Genomic DNA, 20,241 nt, shown 5'->3' with positions numbered 1-20,241 from the left:
GAATGCTTTCTCAACAGTTTGTATCAGGGACTTAGGTGCTGAGGAGGCCACAATTTTTCGTCATTGCTACTGGGTGCCGCAGGAGATCACGCACTTCCTAACCATATGTATGAAAAAAGTGCCACTTTAGATATTTTAACAAATTACATGCTCTTAATTGATTTCATTTTCCTCATACATTTCTCACTGCATGTAAAAAGATCCTCTATCTGAACCCACATTTTCATAATACATTTCTCACTGTATATATAAACGGTCTACTATCTGAATCCAACAACAAAGGCCTGAATCAAAGAAAAAAACAACCACATAGTGTGCAAAGGGCTGTCTTGCACAAAAATGACCATTCAATGATGGCATAAAACTGCTGAACAGCAAACCAACATTTAGTCCAAGAACTAATTTTCGGTGAAATGCAATTAAGACATGTATGATATCTCTTGATAAATGGTGATATTTCAACCTATTCAACCTAAAACTACAGTTGCGTTTGCATACTCACTGTTCGGCAACCATGGATTCGCATAGTCACAGATTTATTTTATTTTATTTTTTTTTAATTTTGTTTCGTTCTGGTTATTCAGGGATTTCCCCCATTTTCAAAAAAAGAAATGTAAATTTAATATTCTTCAGCATTTTTTTCTTGTTTTTTAAAATATCCACTCAGAGTGTGGTCTGTATTCTTGCAGCTGCACTGGAAGGAAAATATATAAACATCAATATGCAATACTTCTACATATATCTCCAAGTGTTTACCATTTCAAATAATGATCTTGGTTAAATTAAATTCAAATTTAATTCTTACAAAATCACAATGTCCCATCATTCCCTGCGGGCACCATATTGGTGACCTCGCACTAGTTGTACAATACACTTAAGAAAATATCAATATGATATGGCGCAAGATGGCACACTCTGCCGTACTCGCTGGTTTTCATTTGATTGTTTTTCTAATTACGGCCTATAAGCATTTTCCCTCGACTGCATTTATAAGTTTCCTCTTGCTTTAGAACAACTTAGTGATAAACTATGGCAAGTACGGACAGACAAATTTGTGTTATACTGTATTACTGGTATAGGAACTGAATTATTGGATCCAATTCTAAAATGTGCATTAATATTGTGGACCATTAATTTTGTGTGTTCATAAATACATTGTTCTTTTGCAAGCAAGTAAAAACAGTTAAACGGAAATACTTGTGGACTCCTATGTTACATCTAGTGCACAGAGACCACAGGGTTATATAATAACACAAGGAATGGTGGGGGAAAAATGCTTACAATGTTTTTTTGTTTTTTTTAATTGAAATGATACATTAGGAGCTGCCTTTGGCCTGGAAGCAACAATGGAAATGTCTTGACACAAATAAAAAAATCTTGACATGTTCCTCTTTGCTTGTCAACAACTTGAAATCAGTTCAGCGGAGCAAATCAATTTCGACATTAATGGACAGTACATAATACATTTTGGATTTGCCTGCTCACTTGGTCATTGCAGGTTATTAAAAAACATTTCAAACACTGAGGAAATGCAAATTTTCAGGAGCTGAAATTGATGGAAAATATTTACAGCGCATCGGTCATATTGGAGCCATTTGTCCTGATAGTACAAGGACCACATCCTCATTAGCGCTTGTGTTTTCATGGAGAAAAAGCTATGTGGTGACCCCAAATTGAGCCTGATGGCACGGGCCTCACAGACTGATCACTGAGTGATTGTATCAGGCAGCACAATGTCAATATTTATCCCTCACACAGTCAGGATTAGTGCTGCGTGCTATGATTCCCTTCCACACGATTGAGCACAGCACTAGATTAACCGTTTCATGGCTGATGTGATGTGATCCTCTCTGTCACTGGTGTGTGTATGTGTGTGTGTGTGTGTGTGGTCTGTGAATGCTAAGACTGCTGGCCCACATTCTGGTTGAACCTCTTAACATGAAAAATAGTGTTCAGCGAGTACTCACATGTCCTCAACGTCATAACACTATATTCGCTCATGGACAAATTCAACTCTTTGCAGGCTAAAGATAAATCGGTTTACTTGTATTTGCCCATCCAAATGTCAGAGCTCCAATATGTATAAACAGCAAGCCTCGCTCTGTCTTTCAGTGTATTTTTTTTCCCCCTTTGCTTTTAAACAGACCTAACAATTTTGTGGTCAACACCCCTCGGGTTACATATTGAACAATAACATGAGTTTCTCTTGAACCAAACTTCCAAATGAATTATGTATTTCCAATCACTGCATCTTAATGAGTCCAAGCTATTTTCAAGGGGACGTCAACTCTAAAATTGTCTTTGCAATAATATGTTCCATGGAACCCAACTAGTCTAAATATAGCATTCTGATTAATATTGGAGTTGAGGATATGAGTTAAGCAGTAACATTTGCCCGTTTTTGTCCATCTCAGGGGGCCAGCCATTTTGCCACTTGCTGTCAATTGAAATAACATCACAGTTGCTCAGGGATCAGGTAACGACCAATCACAGCTCACCCGTTTTCAGACGCTGAGCCATAATTGGCTGTTACCTGTGAGGTAATTTTCCACCAATACAAAATCCTAAAATGGCTAAAAACGGGTTGATTTTCCTGCTTAATTCATATTCCACAAATGCAATATTAATCAGAATGCCATGTTTAAACTAGTGGAGGTTCATAGAACATATTATTGGGAAGAAAATATTGTCATACATGAGGTATACAATCCTCAATGGCGTTATATTTAAGGAGTGTTTCAAAATGTCCACCAAAAATACAACAGCATGGTCTAAACATATATAGCTAAATGTCTAAATTCTAACAAGGCTAATAAAAAATATTTAAACATGAATAAAAAGGTACAATAGGATAAGCGGCTCGGAAAATGGATGGATGGAGGGATGGATAGTTTCCTTCATACTGAACACAAAAATGATATTGACAAATCAAAGCAAATGTGCTACACACTCAAAAGTGGTCCGACTGTGACTCCATCAACACTGTGGATCAAAGACTTTGAATGCATTTACTCTCGGTCAGGTTGAACGAAATGAATCAGGCCGCTTAACTAAAAACTCTGTAAGTACTTCATGATTTAAGGACATGAAAGAATGGAGTGTCGTACTTCCAGCATTTTTCTTCCTTCAGGCATCAGGGTTGACATTCTGGCCAATCAAGCGTGCGCTGTGCGGCGAGCTCTCCACCCCTTCCTCCAACTGCGAGAGAGGAACGATGAATAGGTGTGAGAAAACCAATAACTCACAACATTTTACAGCCCTTGTGCATTACTGCGCACGCACGCACGCACGCACACACACACCTGTTCTTTGTAGTAGGTCTTTCCACAGGCCAGCAGGCCCCTGAGAGTCAGTCCTACGATGAAACACCACACAGACAGGCCACACTCTGCTGCTGCCAACAAAGCACTGGGGAACCATATTGCCAGGGTGGTGTCCTAAGATATATTACAAAAAAAATAAAATAACAACAACGGTGAAAAACAGCAACAAATATAAGGACACTTGCCAGACTTTATATTAGGCTATAATGTCTTCTTTGTGTGTTTTAAGTATTACACTACCCCCAGGTGGCCATGTCGCACAAATCACAAGGTGAGGAGTGTTATATTGCTTGTATGAAATTTGTGTGCGCATTATTCATTATTTGAAGAAATATCACTCCTGGAAGTCGATGCTAATTTCCCATTGGCATGTCAATGGGATTTTACTTTGACTTAAGCATTAGCACTGGTGATGTTTTACAAAAAAAAAAATAAAAAAGTATTTTGGTTAAACATAATGTGTGTATTTCGTTTGGTTGTGTTAGATTTAGCGTAAACTCAAACTGGGGTGTCATTAAACATAAAAAAAACAACCGTATCAAAACTTGTTGCATTAAACTAGATTAATGCAACAAGTATTCAAGGATTCTTGAAAATGTCCAGGAAATGCTCACTGTAGCTGATTAAAGAATGGAGTGGGTAATATGTGGTCTAGGTGCCATATTTTGCCCAACCCTGGTCTACAGTATAAGCTATCCATTCTTCTCATCATTGTCCATTTAAAATAAAAATTAAAAAAAGAGTTGAGACTTGCATAAATGCGTGTGGTGTCGAACGGGCATTGTGCGCTGACGGGAGAGCGAGCGTTGGCAGGCACCACTGTGTCGTTACACCCTCGCATCAGGCCCTGACCATTGTGAGAGACCGTCACACCGATGGCCATGAGGAGGCCGACGCAGCACGCTGCTGACAGCAGGGCATTCAGGAACGAGGCTAGCAGAAGTCCAACGTGCTGGAAACACATAACGGCAAGTTATACCAAACAGTGACGGCTCCGATTCAAGTTTGATTCGAGGTGACCTAGAAGTCTTACCAATTTAAACATACGAAGGTTCCTCGACACCACAATGGCGATGATCCCAGTTGCAATGCTCTGAAATGTCGAGACGCTTACATAACTCTCTAAGCAGAACAAAGACAACTGACCATATTATTCTACTGCCAAAAGCAATATATGTCTGGAGTACACACACACATGCACACACACAATTAGGTCAAAGTTCACCCCGATGATGCTTTTCTGATTAAAGTCATTCAAACATTCAAGCCGACAACTGTAAATGTTCAATCTGGTCAATATTTCCGATCACAAACATGCGCATGGCCAACAGAGTTTCGCTGAGCCACAGACACCATGACTGTGACATGAAACACGATGCTCGATGTTGGTACACACATGATTGTTTTTTTATGACATCGCCCCAGTCATTCGCCACAATAATAATGACACAGAGAAGAATTTGTAACAGTAATGCACCGGTAGTTACCTAAAAAACGAACAATCTTCTATTTCTTCTTTGATTTCTACTCTTTTTCGGTAAGCATAGATGCCTTACATTAAAGTTACATCTGCTGTTGAGTTAATAGATTCCACCATATTTGAGGAAATATGGTAAGCATTGCAGTGCTTGATATTATGCTGCATTAAAGCAAATTTAAAAAAAATCATAATCACATATTTTTGTTGTTTCTTATTCCATTGTTGTTCTATAAAGGATTGTTTACGCTGTAATTATTAAGTCAACATTTTTCCCCCAAAAAATTTGTCTCCTTTACTTATTGAATGCATGTTGAAATGCCCTAATATATGACATCAGTAAGGGAAATAAACTTGTCTTCAATTACAGTTCCACATATGATAACAGACAATGTATTATCTTTCGATACAGTGGGTAATTGTGCCATCGTGATTACTTTCTGCTTAATGTGGCAGCACAACATAATGGAGCAATGTGACTGTATTGTCGAACTAACTCTTGTTACTAGGCAGGCTCTGTCTGGTTTTTCCCACTACAGTAAATGCACTGGAGCAAAATTCATTAAACAGGAAAAGTTCTACCTAGACTGTCTGAGTAAGTTTGAAAGAATGAAGGAGTGAATACTTGAACTCACCAGTAGACCTGAGGTGACAGAAATTATGTTAACTGCTGTGTATTCTGTGGTGATTTCTTGGCTTGGTTTAGAAATGTGTCGCAGGACACTACCGTGGACTATAGCACCAAGGATGAAGTTAATATGGCCCACCAAGATGAGTGCTAAACCTTTTCGCATCAATCTCCTTGGCCCCTTTTCCTTATCTGCAAATACAACACAAGCCAAACGTGCGTGACATACTAAAAGTGTACATTTTGATTTACTGTACCAACAAAACATTTCACTTTTTTGCATCTCTTTTGTGTCCATGGCATGTAGTTTATCATAATGAATAAACACTCACGGGCTACATTCGTTACAATTATCTATTCGTCCATCCATCACCCTGCAACTTCTGCTCTGTGAGGCTGGCGTGCAAACCAGTCGACTTCCACGCCGCTCGAGTTAGAACTACTGTATTGGGTGACAAATCTGACTGAACATTTTTTTTTTAATTACAATGAACACTTTAAAAAGACAAATCATTTTCGTCCCTCTTCTGTTGCTAAATTAGAAGCTATAAACATTGTCGGATATGAAATTAGTATCTGACAGAGTATTACAATTAAAATTTACAATTAGGTTAATGTTATTCTCAATTAAACTATATACAAATATAAAAAAAAATCAAAAGGATGTGTTGATGCCATATGGAGTTCACATTTTTTGTGTAGGTAAACCAATCACAATAAATTTTGTAAATGAACTTAATATACATTGATCAGCCTTGAAAATGGATTAAAAACAACAATACAATAAAATTATTCAATATAAAATATTCATTGAAGAACAGTTTTATTGTTGTAGCGTGCAGTAATGTGTAGAACTGCATTGCAGATCAACCGAGAGCGAGAAATTATGTACAGTATTTTTTCCCAAGTGGTCAGAAGACATAAAACAATTCACAATACACAAATTAGATTTGAAAAGTGACTCACTTACTAGCTGCATCTCCTCTTTGAAAGTAGGCCAATTATTTTACATGAATCCACATTCCGCATTACAACGGAGCACTGATGAGACGTGAAACTTTGACCACAGTGAAGCTTATTTGTTTTTACAGCCTTTGTCGTCACTCCCTGGGGCGGGGGACGGACTCCTTTTTATTTATTTATTTTTTGCACTTACCGTACATGTTTAATCATCAATATGCCTTTGAGCACTGTTATAGGTAGAATGAATGAGTGAGCGGATATAAACATACTTTAAAGAAGGTCGACTCCACCATGCAACGTTTTATTGACCGACTTATTTCCACGCAGTAGGCCTGCTCGTCGTGAACGCGGGCAAAATATATATAGAAACCGTCGAAAGCGATATTGACACAAAGCTCGATTCAATTTTACAAGAACTCACCAAAAGTACACATTTCTTCTTCTCGGGAAGGTGGCTTCATTTGAATATGAAATAGATACCGTAAGGATGTCCTGAGTTTACGAGCGACTTTTCACAACAGCTTCCCAGTTTGCGCTGTTCACTTCCTGTATGACGTCACAAAACCCACCTGACGCGTACCTGCCTTACCTACCTATCATTAGGTACATTTGCACCCAGTCGTGTTGAACTGCGTTACAACATAGCGGCTCCTCTTGTTTTACGTTGTCTTGAGAGGGAAGAAATTTCATCTGTGCTGTATACAGCACATTTGACAATAAAATTGTACTTGACTTTACATAGCATGCTAAGGCAGACTTGAGTAGAACCTACCGGTAACTACTTGAATCTTGGGTCCTCACTATGGCAGGACACAACGGAAGATTTCACGCGGTATAAGAACGCTCTGTTCCCATTGTTTTATTCTACACTAACCACCTGGCTGTGCATGCATCATCGAGCTCAACATTAAAATTAAATAACATAGTAGGATTAACTGATGGTGCCAAACAAAACGGAAAAAAAGATCCAGGTTTTGTTCTTCTTAACTACATTACGCTTTATTATTTGCCATTTTACATCAGAGTTTGGACATTTGGGTCAATGAAACTATTTCAATATCAGTTCCACTCAGATGTAGCTGAATAAGGGCTTGAAAAAGGTTGTGATAGTTGGCGCGTTCCAACTTGTATACAATTACACGTTTGGACAGCGAAACTCAGTCGGAAACCGAGCATTTCTTGTATGAAAATGTTGAAAATATGCCATGATTGTATTGTTGCACCAAACATAACGACCAAAGAAGCTTTTCACACATTTATTTGAAAGAGCAGTCATCATTTGCACATTCTGTCAAGATGCACTTCGTAGAAAACAACAACAACAACAAAGTGACGTTCTTGACATACACAAAACCCAATTGCAAAATTTGGAGGAAAAACAATTCCCAGGTGAACACCTTGACTCCACACTGAGAAAGATTACGTAACAAAATAAATTGAAGTACACATGATTCACTAATAGTGTTGTTGGACAGGTTCATCTTTTTGAACAGTTACTCTATAAAAGTGTTTGGTATTCGACCAACAATTTCTGGGGGAATATGCCTCACATTAAAACTTGGGAGGTGGATTCATCCAGAAACTTGAGCTCAGTAAGAAGGACACTTTTTTTTCCGGGGCATTGTGGGGTTGAATTTTGAGCATTGCCACTACAGGAGGGTACCACTGGTGACTGGAAACTGATGTGCGATATTGAAAAGGGCTTGCACTTATCAGTGCCCTGCTTATACAGAACGATATTGCCAATAATAAAATAACATTGGAATGTACACTGGAAAGGAACTCTCTAAAGATAACAATGACAACCCGGACCCACACCACTTTACTTATTGGCCTGTGGAAGCGCATACTCTTGTGCAAAATAGCAACATGGTCGGTTTTTCCTCGACAGTCTGCTCTCCAGTACATTATGGCTAACTAAACAAAAAGACAGGAATGGTAGTAAAAAGAACACAAAATACATTTTGTGTCTCTAAGTTAAGGGAGACTACATATAGTATATTAGTTTTGTTTCAACAGAAGAGTACAGTTGACTCTGCACCATAATTCAAATGATAAATTTGAGATCATTAGAACAATGGATTGTTCGGACTTTGGAGGTAATGGCTGAACTATTTTCTGTGTTCTTACTGCCTCTTATGAGACTATACACCATGGAAAAAAATTGGAGGCAACAAATGGATCCAAATTGTGATTCCACTCAAGTTTCCCTGCCATGTAATGAAAAATAAGGGCAAACGCCAATAGAGTTTGCAAAGTGCCACAGACGCTTACCATGATGGTGTCAAAGCATACTATGTGAAAGAGGAAAACACATTCTACACGATATCTGTAACACATCAAATGTGTGGAACTATCTCCTGAAAATGGGCATTCATTAGGAAAAGTGTTTTTTTAACAACAGTATATGGCAGCTGATATCAGTGTAAAAGGCACAGGCGAAAAAAGTACTCTAGGTAAAACTGGTAAAACAACAAATAAGACAAAAGAAGCGAATTGAGATGAGACGTTTTTTAAAGTGGAAGGACATATAAAAACAAAGAGCAAGAGAAAAACATAACACTGAGTTCACAGCCCCTCACAGTAACAGTTTACAGATACTCGGCAAGATCGGCAGCACACGCGCGACAAGCAGAATCGTGCTCTTGTTCCAAAGGCCTGCTGAACAACTAAGCATTCAGGCATTAATGCTTGTTGCTTTCCACACTACAGTTGTGAGACTAATACTTTATATAGAACCTGACAGGATGGTCAAAGAGCTGGGAATGTGTTGTCATGTAAAAAGATCAATGAGAATCAATCAACAGGGTGCATCATGTGAATTGACGTTGCAGATAGGCACGGCGTAGCTCATTTGGTATCAATTAAATGCACTTGTGGGGTTCATCCTTGATGTAACAGAAACAAACGCTTTTTTTGATCACATTCAATTTCAGGAATCCAGCATGGTGAGTGCTTGTAAAGGGAAAATATCGTGTAGCACCTGGTGCTAGTTAAGCGCTTGACTGAAGCTTTCCTCGAGGAGTGAGGCTATTTTGGTTTGGTCCATCTGCGTAGAGAACACATCAACTTAATCCATGATGACCATATCGACACCTGTGAATCACCACTGTGAACATATCATCGTAAAACTATCGGGAAAATAATGTCCAACTGTATTAGGGAGTGACTGTTGAAGATTCTAAAATGACAACTTTATTCCCGCAATATTGTGACTCACAACATTGCTTCTTAATTCTTGGGAAAAAAGAAAACTATTCCCATGAAATGTTTTCTAAAATTCTATTTAATCTTTTTCCATGTTTTCCCTTTCTTTTCAGTATGGGCATATTACCATGAAATCCTGTGCATAACCGGGAGCCGTGTATTAATATACTCCTGCACATCATTCCTGATCATCCTCTGTCCACCGGGTGCCCAAAAGTAGTTATTTTGGAACCTTTCCTGCCTACGAATGTCAACCAATGGAACTGATTGCTCTGTGTACCATCCTGCTGTGGAGAAATATGGATCCAAAGCCTCTCCACTCTTGCACACTCAGATGAGTGAATACAGTATGGGTGGCAAAGTGAGTCACAGTGTACGTATATGTAATAGCAATTGTGCATCAAATTCTTCAAGTGAAACACACTAAAGCAGGGGTGCCCAAACTTTTTGGACCGAAGATCTACTTTTCGATCAACTAACCTCACGGGATCTACCCTTACCGACACACACACACACACACACGCCATGATGAGAAACAGCCTGAAACTGAGGCATTCGATGCACTTTTGCAGCCTGTTAACTATCGTAGCTCACACGTACCGTTTTAAAGTGCTTCCCTGGGCCCTCCTAGGTTCCTATTCTTTGCCCGTGCCCTCTGTGAATTGTACACGAAGCAAACTCTGAATAAGAATAATGTCGATAAAAGATAGAGCGCAACAGCTCTGATCACAAGCTGCAATTGCAGACTGCTGAGCGCAAACAACTTCCGGTGACGTCATCACGCGCCACCATAAATTCAAGATTTACCTGCTTTATTTTATTTTTTAAATATTTATTTTGTGAAAAGGAGACTGATAGGATGATTATGGTGCAGCGTACATTAACACAAAAAATATATTACTAACATGTACAAAGACACACAAATGGTTGTTTGTTTTTTTTCTCCTCGACACTCTTCGGATGTACTTGGGACTTGTTTTAGATCTACCGGTAGATCAGGATCGACGTAATGGGCACCCCTGCACTAGAGGGCTTTGCAGCGCAATCAGCAGTCATTCGTCCTCACAGAACACAGTCGGTGTAAATCTATTAAATAGAAAGTGTACACACCTCACAGATGAAGCCCAGTTGCACCAATTCACCAGCCAAATCATGAATATTTTCTTCTGAAAGCCAAACCAGCAGTTAGTAAACATGTTACATCCCTTTCACGTGACTACCGGTATATGTTCACAACATCCTGCTCAGATGTTGCTTTTTAACGCCCCCAACAAAAAATGTAGTTCTGATCCAGTTGTGATTTGAGATCATTCACTTTTTTCAAAGAAATGTTGTTCTTCCTTGATTATTATATGTTTAATGGCTAGGTGGAAAATTTGAATTTAAGCTTTAGTCATTTCAAGAGAAATTTATGTACACCTTACAAGCAAACTATGAAACATCATTAGAATGCATTACCACAACTGAAATTGAAATATTCAAAACAATCCAAAATGTGTTTGATTGAAAAATGTAAAGCTATTTATCCAAAGTTGAAATGCTTCTCACTCAGACTTTTAAAGTCTTGATAACATGTTCAACAATTTCAAGACCCCATGACAGGCCTGCAGTGTATTTCTACACATTGATGGGCACCAATTACTTTGTTAATAATGAAGTCTGACACTGCGTTGACGTGCAGTGTGTGAAAAGAAGCGTGTGTGAGTAAAAATAGAGGAGATTAAGTGGGTGATTCCCAACCAATGTTCCGCGGCACGTTAGCGTGCCGTGAGAGCTGTAGCGGCGTGCCACGGGAACTTACCAAATTTCACTTAATTGGTGAAAAATTTATTTATTAACAACAAATAATGTATCTTTGTCCCTCTATCTATGCCAGCAATGTATAGTGACAGAAAGAACCAATAAAATGATCTTCCATTAAATGGCAAAAAGCATGAAATTGACATAGGTATCCTCATTTTATGAGAATTCTGTTCAGTGGTGTGCGGTACGATTTTTCTTAAACTTAAAACATGGCTCAATAAAGGTTGGGAATCACTGGATTAAGTGTCCAAGTGTGTCAGTGACACACAAGAAACTGCAAGCTGGGAAAAGACGGACAGATTTTGACACGAGAGGTGACAGCTGTCAGCTCCAGTCACCCCTCGGGGCCGGATCCTCACATGCTTGTAACGTTACACGTCACACATACCTGCGTGTGCAAGTACATTTTTTATTCTGACCATTAACACTGATAGGTTGTCCATTAGACATTTCCTTTCCGTTATGTCAAATGAACATAAGCATATGTAAATGGGTGTGTGTGCAAGACAGTTGGTGCTTTTAGCAATTATGATGTTCCAAACAGATGTGTTCATTTTGAGCTTTTGAAAGATGAAAAAGACTTGTGTCAAGAAGATTTTTTTTTTTTTTAAATCGCACATGCTATCTGCTGAAACGTAAAGTGCAAGATTCGAGGAGACAGTCTCGGCTGAAAATAGTTAGCACACTCTGTCAGGCATCTCACACTCGCTTTCACACATGCCTCAGTGCACATATATGGACACATCCTCAAAATTAACACTGCGCGCTTTGGAATAGACAATGATGCCATAACCATCCAATATAAAACTAACAGTAATTCTTTTTTTACTTCGACTTAAGTCCACACTATTAGTTGCTTTGTGTGTTGCTCGAGGTGTGTGGCTTACGAGGTAACATGTCACAGCTTAGATGTCTGTTCAGCTTGTCCTCCAGCTTCAGCAGCAATGTCAGCTAAACAATCAGGAATGGTTGAGCTCATTTTAAAATCATCTTGTATGGACAAGAGAGCAAACCACAGAGAGTACATTGCCAACTTGATAAATTTGTATCATGAAAGGCACATAAGCTTACATGATATTTGGGTCCCTCTTCAATGAGTTCAACATTGCACTGCATATGAATGACCTGAAGGAGACAGACAGAAAACCGAAATCATTTCCTTCTAATATAATAAGCACTTTCATACTCCTATTCAGAAATTATGCATTGCATCACACACACCCGCCGCGTCTCCAGCTCCACAGGCTCAGGCGTGGGGGACTTGACCAAAGGAACGACAACGAGAGATTTAACATTCTGCTGTCGGGGCTGCTTCGGAGAGGAACGGCCAAACGCCGTGAGGGGATAAATCCCGTTTCTGATTGAGGGAGATCAGGACAGAGATGGACTTTCAGAGGCTTTGACAAAACAGAAGAAAGATTACTCTGTTACGTATCCACCTATTGCATTTTAACCCACCCTGTAAACTGCAATGTAAAAAGAGAGTGACAGAAGGGAAGGAAAATAAAATGAACAGAGAGCAGGACAAGGAGGCTTATTAATATATGAAGAAGTCGGCTGCATCATTTGAGGATAACAAAGGGGAAACAAAACAGATCACTTCTGCCCCCAAGTGGACACTTGAACAAAACAACCTGATAAAACCATTTGATTTTCATTCAAAACAGATATACTTTTCTGCTTACCGAACATCCTCCAGGAACTTATCGAGTTCCAAGGCGGGAAACTGTGAGAGTCTGAATGGAAAAAACACAAACAAAAGCAAGGATATGAAAAATGATCTGTTTGCATATTTATGAAGTCATCAGTTATGTTGTTAGCAGGTTATTAGCTAATTAACTGCCATTAAAAGGCCAACTCGATGTCGTTATTCTCAAAGACAAAGATGGCGAACAGGTGTTCTTACTTGAGCTGAACATCATCTTTCTTGTCAGCGATAATGAGATTAGGGTCCAAGTTTTTGGTTATTTCCTCCAGGGCGTTCTCTGGGATCATGTCTGGACAATTATGAGCCATCAACAATCAATCTGCAAAATCTCGGTTTCTACAAAACGTTTCCTATTTAACTGGGCCTGAGTCATGATGCAAAAAGGCTAATAATATCTGTTCTGGCTCCACCACCATCTGCTTGGGTGTCAACCAAATTGCTTTTGTTATTTATTACAGCTCCATTTTTTTTTAGGTTTTGTCACACAACACAACAGAACACAACACAGTCCATGTGTCAGGGGGGTCTCACATTGGTGGCTGACAATACAGTGAGCAGCAAGCAGCTTCAGTAGTGGCACTTCAAACAGAGCCTGGTGAAAGAGCAGCTCTTGGGCGGTGGGCCTCGTACATGGATCACAATCCAGGCACTTCTGAATTAGCTCCTAAAAAGCACACAACGCACATTCTGCTCAACAATGTTCTTGCCTATCATTTTATGAAGAAGGCTGTGGATATTTGTGTAAAGGTATGTTTAAGTGTTACCAAAGCTTGGCATTGTAACTGACGCTTGTAAAATTATCCAGACCCAATGCGAAACGTTGGGTGTAAAATCCATACATCCACCCACACATCCATTTTCTACAGCTCTGTCACGCACATAGTCACGCATACGGAGAAATTAAATATTCACTGAGGTATCCATACATAAATAAGCATGGGGAGGAAAAGCAAACTCCAGATAGGAAGGCCACAGCAAAGATTCAAACCCCAAAACTCAGAACAGGCAGATGAGGTGAATACTAGTTTCCCAAACTGTGCTCTCTTCATTCAGTCCATCTATGATTATGTTATCGAAATGGATGCTTAGCTTGTTTTGAAATCAGCAGTCATTAAAATAGTGGCAATCAGTCCTATATAAAATTTGAAAAACAGAGTGAAGAAAAAAAAACGCACAGTAAAAATATACTGCCAAAATTAGAACTCGGGTACAGAAAGAAAGATGAAGTTAGCAAATGCTTGTTTTTGTTGCTTAATGGCTATAAGGATCCTGTTGAGTGCATACAGTATTTTCAAAACAGAGTTTGGCATATTTCCATGGTTTTTCATGGGCCTGTTCTATGCCGCGGGCCTCGAGTTTGGCACCTTGTAGATAAACGTTCACACGGTGTTTCGGCCTTACTTACCCTCTGTAGAGGGTCCTCCAGCAGCTGTATGGCAGTATTGACGGCATCCTCGGACACATATGACGACTCCCCATTTCCCTGGATCTCCGAAAGAGCCATCTGTGGTGCACGCACAGTATATGAACATCTCGTACCGGCCTTGGGCATTCTTCATTTTTCATTCTGTTTGTGGGTTACTCCAGCACCTCGAGGGCACACATGCCGAATGAGTAGATGTCTACAGCTGTGCTCACGTCAGTGACAGCTGCATGGAGACAAGCAAGAAGACAATAAGAGTCAAAAAGTGTCCCCCGTAAGCCAGGCATCTGCAGGAGTTTGAGGATCAACATTGTCACAGGGACAGTAAATTAATTCATGTTGGAATTTGTGGCGCCAGTCGCTCATCTGTAAGAATTTGGGATTTGAAACCGGGGGATCACTTTAGTCTCGCTGAGGACAAAATGTGAAATGGCAGCTTGTTGGAAGTGAGATCCTGATGACAGAGTGTGTTGTATTTTCGTCATGAGTGATTACATAAATTTAAAAAAAAAAAATACACGGAAATCTTCCCCTAGCACCCTCTGCTGGCGAAGTTAAAACAGACAGGTTATAAGTCCAAAAAAAAAAAAGACCACATCTGGACCACACAAAACTATTTATCCGCCTTTGCCTTTTTATGCAGTAGCACAATACAATGACAATAAAGGCTACTCTATTCTACTCAATTGCCTTAACTGTATGAACTTTCACACTGTGACAAAGCATTGCGCATTCAGATCGTCTGGTCTGGTCTGATTTGCCCCTCATTCGGTAGTTCTGACATTTACACAGGACAGTTGTGTCGTTTAGCCTTCTCTTACCTCCATATTCCGGGGCAAAGAAATGCAAGTTCTTCTGTTCCTCATGGCATGTCTTCACATGGTTGTTGATGGTGTCTGGACCAACTGCAGTTCAAGAGAAAAAAAAACAAGTTGAGGATCAATAGAAACATTTCATTGAGTTGGGTAGAAAAGTACGAAGCAGAATGTGTTTTGTGTATCCGGATTAAAGTACATTTTCTAACCACATGAAACAATTATGCAGGCTTGTCTTGCAACTAATGAAAACAATGTGAGTATCACTTGGCTTGAGAACAAACTAAAGAAAATGAAACTTGTCTTTTTTTTTTTTTAAATACCCGATCCGATCTTGATGAGGCCATTGTGCTGGATGAAGATGGTGTCACAGGTCAGGTTGCCATGGATGATGGGGGGATCACATGAGTGGAGATAACTGCAGGACAGCAACAACAGACTCGCGTACATTATTTCCCATCATTTTCATGTGACCATGAAAATGTAGGAGCACGAGACCAACCTAAGAGCTGACAGGATCTGCGTGCACCATCTCTTCCAGGCCTGTCAGAAGCACATGTCTTATCAAAAGACTTGTTTTAGCTGTGGTTTGGATCTACTGTGTGTAAACACTGGAACCACTGCGTAAAATCACGGTCTAAATCTGCAATTTATCACGACCAAAAGAATGTAATCTTTTTAAATTTGTTTTGAAAAATATACTGTATATATCACCAAGATTATATTAAAATTCAATAACATTACAACAATGTTCATTTTCCTTCTGATACATAATCTGATGCAGCATTTGTCTTTGCACTTCTGGCCAACTGATGGGAAACAGTGTGGCAAAATTCCATGCCAGTCACCCTCATACAGAGTTTCTCAGACAGTGACATGACAAGCTAGGCTGGACAAAGACACACAGCCACTTACAAGGCGAGACTAGAACATCTGAAACAAAGCCGTCAGGTAAACAGAGCTGTACTAAGTTTTGTTGGATGCTCAGATTAGCATTTGCTTCTGATACGTGGCACATACTTGGCTGCCTGGTAAAGTTGTCAATGTGGTGGGGATGTGGAGGTGTTTTTGTTTGGTGACGTGTCCATGTGCCACATATAGAGGTTTGCACGGCAATTGACAAGTGAAATTCTGTGACTTGGTCAGGATGTGTTGCACGTAAGAATGGGCCAAAATATCAGCTACGGTGTGTGCAAAGCTGGTGGAAACCCACAAAAACTATATGAGCTCTGTTATTGCCAACAAAGGTTATATTAAAAGGTATTGAATTGAACTTTTGTTTTCGACCAAATATTTATTTTCCACCATAATTTACAAACAAGGCAGCCCGGTGGTTGACTGGTTAGCGCGTCAGCCTCACAGTGCGGAGGTGCGATTCCGGCTCCGGCCTCCCGGTGTGGAGTTTGCATGTTCTCCCCGTGCCTGCGTGGATTTCCTCCCACATTCCAAAAACATGCGTGGTAGATTAATGGAAGGCTCTAAATTGTCCCTAGGTATGAGTGTGAGCGCGGATGGTTGTTCTGTGTGTGTGCCCTGCGATTGGCTGGCAACCAGTTCAGGGTGTCCCCCGCCTACTGCCCGAAGACATCTGGGATAGGCTCCAGCACGCACGACCCTTGTGAGGATAAACGGATCAGAAAATGGATTATGGAACTTACAAATAATTCTTTTAAAAACCTACAATGTGATTTACAGGATTCCCCCCCTCCCACATTCAACTCTTACAGTTAAGCGTTCCTATGTTGAAAATCACACACCTCTGACGTGGTTTTAAGTGGGAGAACTTGCACAATCGGTGGCTGACTAAATACTTTTTTGCTGCACTGTACGTCTCCTTTCAAATCACTGCATTGTGTATTTGGCACATAATAGCTGTAAATATTTTCCACATAATGGCTGTGAATATGTCTGTGCTTGCACTGAATCCCGCAGGTCTTATTCGGCACATATTAACTCGCATCCCAAAACCGGTTTCCATCCCTGACGTTGTGTTCCAATTCTTGAGGCGCACTAAATTTTAATTTTTAAACACGGGCCAGGCCTAAAGTTCCATAAACCAATATGGTCAATGTTCAAATGTTATACCTTCTGAATTCTTGCATTGTTCTATTAGACATCACAATTCCACAGTCAGTTCTTACCTTTTCATTCATAGCTTTGTGATTCTTTTTGGTCTTCTTCAGAAACTGCTTCAAGCTTCCTGATGACATGTACTCAGTAATAAAAATCACCTAAGAGAGGATGTTAGGTCTTTGTGATGCTTGTATGAACATTTTAATAAAGAGCAGATATAAAGTAGAATATATACAAATTAAGTATCCACTATTTGTATCCGTTTATGAAGCCACTGGAATGTGTATTCAGTTGACATGACTTACCCGAGCTCGGTTCTCCTTAGTGTCAATCCAGTACTTGTGAAACTTGACAATATTTGCATGCTCCAAATGGATTAGGTTATCAAAAACAGCCTTCACTTTCTCCTGAACACAGCATGCAGATATGAAGTTTTAAAAACAATTTCACAACTAACAATCTACCGATTATTTATTTCTCATGTATTGAGGCCTGACCTCCAGCAGCTTGAAGTTCTTCCTCTCTGAGAACATGACTTCATTCCACACCACCTCCACCCCTTCCTCAGTATCCATGGCCAAGTATGCTGTGTCTATCCCGGGAACATTTCGCTGATTCACCTAAAGAAAGAAAAAAAAAAATCAGTCACAAGATTCTATTTTAACTGCATGACAACAGCAACAATAATGGATGAATAATGCATTGCATGAATAACATATTTTTGTAATTTATTTTGTGGAGTAACTGAATAATTGATTCTAATTACATGAGTTGAAAATATTAACAATTAAATGATTTTTTAAATTAAAATATACAATTTTACATACATTTTCCCTGTATTTATTTTTACCTCATTTATGAATTACCTGTCCTTTCTGTCCACTATAAATGTCAAATCTGGACTTTGAGCAAAAAAGTTTCCCCAGACTTGCTCAAATTTTCTTTAGGCATCAATGCTAATGGCTGTGTGTTCCTGTGTGTCCTGTGATTGTCTAGCAACCAATCCAGTGTGCATGCTGCCGATCACTCAAACTCAGCTGGGATAGTCTCCAGCTTACCCGCTATCCTGATATGGACAATTGAAACGATCGAGTTATTCTTCTCATTTGTTTACTGTAGTTCCACTGCGGCCTCTACTCTACTTGGCCCTATTTTTGTCAGGAAAATTATTGCCTTTAAAGAAATTAATGTTGCACTTCAAGTGGACTGCCAAGATAGAATTCAACTCGCATCACATTCACCCATCTAGTCAATACATCTGTTTGTCTCGTGTCTAAGTGTCACTCATCTGTCGATCCAGCCACCTGTTTTGTCTGTCTGTCTTCCTTGCTTCTTACCTCTTCTCTGCGCTTCTGCCAACGGCCACAGGGACTCTCCTCCAGGATGTCAGACTCATCTTCACTTTCATCCTCCTCCTCAGTGGTGGTGGAGGCAGCGGGCTGTGTAGGGGCCCCACTTTGTACCTGCTGAGCATTACACGACATGTATCCCGCCGCGGACTCAGTTTTGTTAGCCTCTGCAGGCGGGGGTCCTTTCCCCTCTGCCTCCGCAATCATGACACCACTTTTCCAGGCTGGGTTGTCCTCCTCTCCTGCTACTGATCTGTGTGAGAGACGGTGGGTCTTGTTCTTTTGAGTTAGTTACACGTCCATCATCTCAGAAGGCTTGCTTTGAGATTCGCGAGGCTGCAAAAACACAACAGTTAGGTAAAAGTGGGAGGAGTTAATTAAAAAAAAAAAACAATCACACAGAAGTCCTGACACTTCTGTTCTCTCTAGACGTCCTAAAAATCTGGCTGTAAGCATAGAACAAACTTTGCTCAGACACAAGGCTGAATTAAAAAACGCACACACTTTACGACTCCAGTCCATTTAATTCACTTACGTCTTTTGCTAATGCTCACCTTTAGCGTTTAAGACGTTGTCTTGCACTTCTTCGCTAACTTTCACAGCTAACGAGCTAATAAAGGTAAATAAAAAGCGTGCTAGCATGACATTAGGACGGCGTACACGAAAAAGTTTACCGTGTAGCACAAAGTTAACGCCACGACAAGTAATGGAGGGTTACATGTTGGTGGCAAAGGCGGCGAAGGGACAAAAACGGGACAGTTAAACGACTTCGTCATGAAATTCGCTGTCGGTTTTCAAGTCTCTCAGTGGCAGGAGTGGGAGGGGCAGGGCAGCACTTGAGGAGCACCTCTTTGCGCTACACGACGCAGTGTGACGTCATTGACTTAAAAAAATCTAAATTTTCGGCCATTTAAAACTTGAAATTAATTCTAAATAATCACATAATGTTGCTTGATTGTAATTGTAGTGGTTATATAACATAGTGTCAACTTTCATGGGATGTGAAAGCCAAATTAATGTTAAAATACATCTAGAACACGTTTCCCCCACAGTTGCGATGTCCTATAAATGACCATTGGGCCTATTGTATTAGTCAAAAATAAGTATTTTTTGCGCCACATTTGATTTTTATGAGAGACGGATGGGCCAAGTCATTCGTACATGACGTTTACAAAAAACAAACAAACAACCAAAAACAACAAAAAGTGAAAATGTGTATGCTGAGCCGTTCATGTCAATAATAAGACCGCTATTCTCATTTTTTCAATTTATTTATGATCAATTCTAAACAGTTTACAATCAGTACTAACTGTACAATTGATCTAATTATTATGAATCTCGTCAATATTTCAATGTCCATGTAAATTATCCATCCATCCATTTTCGAGTCTGTTTATCCTCAAAGGGTCGTGGCGCGCTGTGGAGACTATTCCCACGGTTTTCGAGCAGTAGGCGGGGGAACCCCTGAACTG

At 39.8% G+C, this 20,241-nt stretch overlaps 2 protein-coding genes across 4 annotated transcripts; both read right to left on the bottom strand.

Moving 5' to 3' along the window:
- Positions 1–1,277: 1,277 nt before the first annotated feature.
- On the bottom strand, positions 1,278–6,936 carry krtcap3 (keratinocyte associated protein 3). The gene is made up of 6 exons (XM_086107244.1): positions 6,813–6,936; positions 5,436–5,620; positions 4,357–4,416; positions 4,078–4,275; positions 3,303–3,437; positions 1,278–3,198 (listed from the first exon to the last, which is right to left on the bottom strand). Exons 1-6 carry the CDS (start codon positions 6,850–6,852, stop codon positions 3,127–3,129), a joined length of 690 nt encoding a protein of 229 aa, XP_085963370.1. The 5' UTR covers positions 6,853–6,936; the 3' UTR covers positions 1,278–3,126.
- Positions 6,937–7,632: 696 nt separating this feature from the next.
- LOC147207752 (nuclear receptor-binding protein-like) lies at positions 7,633–19,580 on the bottom strand. Of its 3 annotated transcripts, XM_086107241.1 has the most exons (19): positions 19,324–19,580; positions 18,758–19,105; positions 17,918–18,040; positions 17,726–17,827; positions 17,489–17,578; positions 15,850–15,890; positions 15,671–15,765; positions 15,354–15,437; positions 14,700–14,758; positions 14,515–14,613; positions 13,641–13,773; positions 13,308–13,398; positions 13,087–13,137; positions 12,623–12,758; positions 12,473–12,526; positions 12,289–12,352; positions 10,709–10,764; positions 10,199–10,253; positions 7,633–9,440 (listed from the first exon to the last, which is right to left on the bottom strand). In XM_086107241.1, exons 2-18 carry the CDS (start codon positions 18,974–18,976, stop codon positions 10,203–10,205), a joined length of 1,548 nt encoding a protein of 515 aa, XP_085963367.1. In that variant the 5' UTR covers positions 18,977–19,105; positions 19,324–19,580; the 3' UTR covers positions 7,633–9,440; positions 10,199–10,202. The 3 variants fall into 3 exon arrangements, with proteins under 3 accessions (XP_085963367.1, XP_085963365.1, XP_085963368.1); XM_086107239.1 differs by lacking the exon at positions 10,199–10,253; XM_086107242.1 differs by lacking the exons at positions 7,633–9,440; positions 10,199–10,253; positions 10,709–10,764; positions 13,308–13,398.
- Between the last annotated feature and the right edge of the window lie 661 nt (positions 19,581–20,241).

The sequence above is a fragment of the Hippocampus guttulatus genome, chromosome 3 (genome assembly GCF_054856545.1).
Source record: "Hippocampus guttulatus isolate MCC_2025c chromosome 3, RoL_Hgut_1.0, whole genome shotgun sequence".
Taxonomy (NCBI): Eukaryota; Metazoa; Chordata; class Actinopteri; order Syngnathiformes; family Syngnathidae; genus Hippocampus; species Hippocampus guttulatus.
The sequence above is the reverse complement of the archived record's forward strand: the minus strand, read 5'-3'. Positions and strand labels throughout refer to the sequence as shown.